The sequence below is a fragment of the Symsagittifera roscoffensis genome, chromosome 2 (assembly GCF_963678635.1).
Source record: "Symsagittifera roscoffensis chromosome 2, txSymRosc1.1, whole genome shotgun sequence".
Lineage (NCBI taxonomy): Eukaryota > Metazoa > Xenacoelomorpha > Acoela > Convolutidae > Symsagittifera > Symsagittifera roscoffensis.
The window spans coordinates 73,288,521-73,294,477 of NC_087063.1; the positions used below are offsets into that span (position 1 = coordinate 73,288,521).

Genomic DNA, 5,957 nt, shown 5'->3' on the forward strand with positions numbered 1-5,957 from the left:
CACAAAAACGATTTCTTTGACCTGCTTTTTTAAAAATTTGCCTGCGGCGCAGAAAATTTGGCAAAAACAGCGTCATTTTGGTGCTTTAGGTGAGCTCGGAAAATCTATTTGATCGGCCTAAAAAAAGTCAAAATTTTCTAACATAATTTTGTAATTTTACGCGGGAGTGGAACACTGGGAAGAACCATTTTTGCGCCTAAAAGTTTGGAGAACAGCAGAACTAGTTTCAAAATATAAACACTAGAAACGTCAAAACAAATTTTCGATAAAATTGTATTTTTACAGGCTATTTTTTTATAACTTATTCACACATTTACAGTTTAAATTACAAGAGATGATCAGATACACGAATTTTGGCATATATTGCTATGAAAAATTTAAGCTAAGTTTAAAACAGATTTCCTTCGCTGATCGGCATCTGAATAACATTTACAACCAGTGGGTTAGGATTGCCCTTCATGCCAACGAGTATCTAAACAGAAAAACACAAGGGTCATATTCTCAGTATTTATTTTTCTTTTGGGTCTTTCAAGTATCCCTACTACATAAAAACGTTTACGGAGAAATCCATTTAATCAGAAAAGAAGAATGGAGTTTTTAATGGAGTTATTACGGTGTAACAATTCAATTTTCCGGAGAACTTTTCAAAATACCTGAACCTAGCCAAAATAAAGCCCGAAGTTTGAATGAACTTGGGGCGACAGAAATATAGTCAGTTGTCACACTTGTCAATTTTTTTTGTCAATTTAAGAACCTTACCTAATGCATGCATTGTCTTACAGCTGATTAAATTGAACAATGATTTCATGATTGCTCTTTCTTCTATAAAAAAATCTGACAAAAACCGCATCAATAGACATTTTTTAAAATTGCGCCGGAAACCTCAAATTCATAGCTAACAGGTAGGTGGAAAAGCGTAAATTAAAAAGCCGAAACATTGGGTTTTCTTCAATTAATCAACTTTCGTAGTTCAAATGAAAAAATCAAACTCAAACTGTCAAAAAACGGAAGAATAAGTTGTGATTTAACTTCGCTGGTAAAACACAACCACTAAAATCTTTAAATGTACCTCGATGTCACCTGAGACTGGTTGCTGGGTGAGACATTGCACGAAGGACTCAAACTTGTAGTCCAGGCCAGGAACCAACATCCCAGGCTAAAATGGAACAACTATTCCAACAAAACATTGAAACATAAATATTAAACATAACCAATCGAAGATTGGAAAAGACTAATGAACGCAAGGAACCTGAAAAAAAAACTTTTGAATTTCGAAGAAAAAATAGATGGCCTTAAAGCTCTTTGAACTTGTAGAACAATGACACTTTTTTGTTAAAATTAACCCAATTTGAGAAAGCTTTATCAATAGGCAAAACTTATATTTCGCTGGAAAACCTGATAATTAATTTCCATTTTCGAAACTAGAAGTCGATCTCGTTTTTCGTGACCTTTACACTTTTGCTGTTCGATAGTGGAGTTTGCATTCCTTTTAACAATGCACTAGACTTGAAAATAAATCACAATTCAAACCGCAAAAAATCAAAATTGAGCGTGATCCTGAAAAAAAAACAAAAAAAATCAGCAAGACCTATATATCACTACGTTCATTACTCTTAACAACACTGATTTTGTTGAAAAAATCTCAACTTTCGAATTTTAACTAAAAAAATAGATGCCCTTTAAGCTCTTTGAATTTTTAGAATGGTTTATGACTGGCGTTAAAAAAAAATCAGCAAGCCCTATATAAGAGTCTTCACTACGGTGATTACTCTTAACTAGGTGTCGGCATCGAACCCCCGTCCTGGAGATTATGATTCTAGCGGTCTCGCATCTGCCCCATATATGTTTGAAAATAGGCAAACACTAGCCACCAATAAAGCCGATAGAGCAGACGCTATAAAATTGCCAATGCTTTGCAATAATGGTCTTACTAAATGAGAACTTTTTATTTGCGAGTTCGGTTAGAAAAAAGTAGATTCGTAAGATAACACTATTCTCGCTAGCTCGCTGGTGTTATAATAATGATGTGAAGTCTAGTATTTTCGGCCAGTTTGCATGGTTGGTGATTTATATGTCACCTACTTTCAAGCATGTTACACTAATAGAGCAGGCAGCAATATATTTATCTTTAATTAAGCAAATATAAATCAGGTTGAGTAAATATAAATGAAACAATTTTGCACAAAAACTGCTATTTACTTGGAAAAAAGGACTCGTTTTAAAACACAAGCCCTGCTTGCTGTTCCGACTTTCGAAGAGAAAAAGCCCGCGGTGATTTCTTTATTCAGACCATCTTCGGTCATCGATATAATAATTGTCAACATAGAGTCGAAGCTTCGCATCGCAAACACCAGCGAGAACACAACAAAAAACAGCTCTAGAAAGTGCAATAAGATAAAATAGAAATAAGCCTCGCTAGGTCTAGGATTCGATTTGAGACCTACTGCAATCAAGAGGTTTTGCGTCTTACGCACTAACCACTCAGCCAATCACGCTTAACCACCGACACTAGTCACGAATAAAGCAGCCACATATGTTAATAAACTGCCAATCTAATCAGCACAAGTGGCACCTAATACAAAAAGACACAATTTCGCAAGTAATAATTTGGAATATAACAAACTGAAGGCATGCACACAAACTTTGCATGTAAAAAATCGCAGAGCATAAAACCACATTGTGCATTTCAAAAAAATTGCGAGATATATTGAGTTAGAAAATTTCTGAAATCGAGTTTTTATTATTGTTGTTGTTTGAAACAAATAGTTTTTTTTCGGTTCATTCGATGAATTAAAATTGCATCAAATGTGTTAACTATTCGAATGTCAAAGCACATGCTATCAAAAAGCTGTATATGTGTCCCAAAAGTGGCAACAATACTTGCGACTTAGGAAGGTTCATAATCATACACTAAGCTGACGCTAGTATAATGAAAACGTCTTATACTTCAGTGCAAATACCGACTCCTTGATCTTGAAAGTAAAAATATATTTTTTTCTCAATTAACTTCAAGTTCTGAGGGTTTGGAATTTGGCCAAAATGGACTAACTTATGCGCGCTTTTAAGAATTGATCTTTGAAGGTCAACTCGTGAGTGCGACTGATTCAAGTGCGGTGATTTATTCCGCACTCAAAAAGTAATGCAAATTGATTTGAGGCAAGCGAATTAGTCCCATTACATCCCTAAAAGACTGAAATTATAACCCTTAGTCCTTGATATTTGTTGGAAGGGTGTGTGGATCTTAAAAATAAAATATCAAAAATCAATTTATAGCTTTATCAAAAGCTTCTTTTGCCAAAAATAAACATTAGCCCTGAAAGGCGCAGTATCTTCCTATTGCTCGCTACACACCCGTATGAGTTTCTGTTTGACATCGTATAGCGAGTGGTCATATCTGAAGAGTACAAACAGTCCTTCCAGTGTCTTGTTCGCAGAGGTGTTTTGTATTCCCAGAATCAATTTGAACAAAGGACCAATGCCCTGCACCTGAAAATAGCAGAAGTGTTTTGTTACTAGCACCCGGCCCAGCTCCCACCAAATCGAAAAACTAAATTAGTTTTAGTTTTTAAGATGTTGCCAGATAAACCAAATTGTTGAATTCATAAGAACTTGAATTGTCCCTATGAGTCAGTACCAGACTGCTCAAATCGGTCAGAGAAAAAAACTGACCTACCATTTTTACAGCCTCTCCCAAACCACTATAAAGACCGCAATTTAACCAAAATGTCAAAAAAGGCGTTATTAGGCACTTTTTGGAAAATTTCGACCAAAAAAATCACGTTTTTTCGGCGCGCGCTTCCCCCTCAGAATTAGTATAGATTGGCGCCCAAGACACCTTTAGAAAAATTTTAAGGCCAGTCAGTCAAAAGTGGATATCTCAAAATAGTACAAAGGCAGGGTCGTCCCATGATCTTATCTGGAAAAACTCTCGTCAACAACAGTTTCAACAAAAAGTGACCTAGAAAAAATAAGTGACCAAAAGTGACCAGGTCACTTAAAGTGACTAGTTTGAGCAGCCTGGTCAGTACATCAAACGACTCAAAACAGCAGTGTATCTACAGTCTTGTTAAATTTTAATCCACCATTGACAACTTATTATTATTACATAAATGCTGAGCAAATGAACGGCGTCATCCAAATACAATAATCAGAAAACTAGATAAGAGCAAAATTGCTGGAAGATGTGTGTAAAATATTCAATTTCGATTCTGATTGGTTAAAAACTATCAATTTTAACAACATCTAAATTTTTTGATGGCGATAAGGATTTTAACATGATATGAAATCCAATGAAATTATGTACCTGAGCAGATAGTTTCAGAGGGGCCTCCTCGCTCTGTGTCATTGGGGTGAGGGACTTGTCCAGTGCCTTTCGATAGTTCTGCGCCACTGTCAACTTCAACTTCACTAGATCACGCTGGAACGTACGGTAGATCTCTGAAACACAAAAAAAAACAATTCAAAGTAATTTGCTTTACTATTTTGCTTTACTAAGTTTAACAATTGGGGCGTATTTCACGATACGTATTCGACCAATCTTTTACCGGTCAACTAATGGCTTAAAACGCCTTGGAAGTAAATTTTTATATTATATTCTATTTATCGACAATTTTGTAAATGAACGCATACAAATTCAACTAGCAACAAAAAATGTGTCATTTGGCAAAGGCCCTCTGCGTGCCCTTAACAACCGTTTCAAACACCCAACTTCCCAATTTGATGCTTTTAGCGGATAATTACTATTGTTGAGTTAACGAGGTTTGAAATTTACTGTTCGAAGATCACCCTGGATAGCAACATCAGCTTGCACATATATCATTTTGAAAATATGGATCCGACCATACTAACCAGTCGCATGTTCGCGTTCCCTCACAGTCTGGTCCACATACAACTTAGTCTTCTTGGGGATGTTGAGTCGGACACTCTGTTCTGGAGGGGCTCCTGCAAGCACCTCCTTCTCATTGAACTTGGCCACTCGGCGGAGCAGTTGCACCTTCAGAGCCCCGTTGGAGTTGACTGTGATCAGCGAGCCGTCCTCCCGCCCGAACTGGCCAAAGCGCATCGCAACCACCTATGCAATAATAAACGCGACTTAAAACCAATCGGATTGATGCTTCAAATAAAAAACATGGCAATAGTAGCTTGCACATTTAAAAAATCCTCTCGATTTAATTAAGAGTTCAATATTCTCACGTTATAATCTCCTGTGTCCAGGATTCCGACCAGAAATTTTTCCTTGTATATCCGGATCTCCCTATTATCTAATGCCACCAGCATAGCTTGGAAGTTCCTGGACTTCTGTTCCATCAGTTCCGTGGACAGAATAGCCCCAGGAGTAGTGATGGCCCACGCTTTCTTTCCCTAAAATAACAAAAAGGGAGGTGAGAACATCAAAGTTTGTAGATAACGTCAAAAACTCTGCATGAACTTTTCTTCAATGTAGAATTAATCATCAAATAAGTTTCACTCCATTATGAGCATTCTTAATCGGTTTCCCCGCTTGCTAACTAATAATACCCATCGAAAACCCATCGAGTCAATACTGAATAGTTTACTGCCACTATGCTAGACTGGTCCCTTGAAAATAAGCAGGTCCCTTGCGAAAAGGACACCTAGAGCTCTCAAATCGTTTTATTATAATTTTGCCATTCAAAAAAAAACTGTCATGGAATTTTTTTAAAACAAATTTGATGTTTCCTTAATTTGTAAAACCTCTCACTCAATATTTTAAGGTGAACAAAATTTAGATTTGATTACAAATGAGTTAACCCAATTATGAATCTTAAATTGTAAAATAAGTTGAAATGAGGTTTTTCTTGATGAAAACAAAATCTTAATAACAATTTTTAATCAGTAAATTTTCTAATTCAACATATTTCGCGAACATTTTTGAATTGAAATTACACACAAATTAGTTTTCAATTATTACCAGTGAAATACATGCGGGTTCTGTCTAT

At 36.1% G+C, this 5,957-nt stretch overlaps 1 protein-coding gene across 1 annotated transcript in view; it reads right to left on the reverse strand.

Moving 5' to 3' along the window:
• Positions 1–288: 288 nt before the first annotated feature.
• LOC134840490 (Bardet-Biedl syndrome 1 protein homolog) overlaps positions 289–5,957 on the reverse strand; it is a gene marked incomplete in the record, with an annotated part of 512,639 nt that continues 506,970 nt past the window's right edge. Inside the window, 6 exon segments of the mRNA XM_063856324.1 lie at positions 289–472; positions 1,070–1,156; positions 3,352–3,486; positions 4,304–4,437; positions 4,849–5,071; positions 5,194–5,361. Coding sequence (XP_063712394.1) covers positions 389–472; positions 1,070–1,156; positions 3,352–3,486; positions 4,304–4,437; positions 4,849–5,071; positions 5,194–5,361 — 831 coding nt within the window.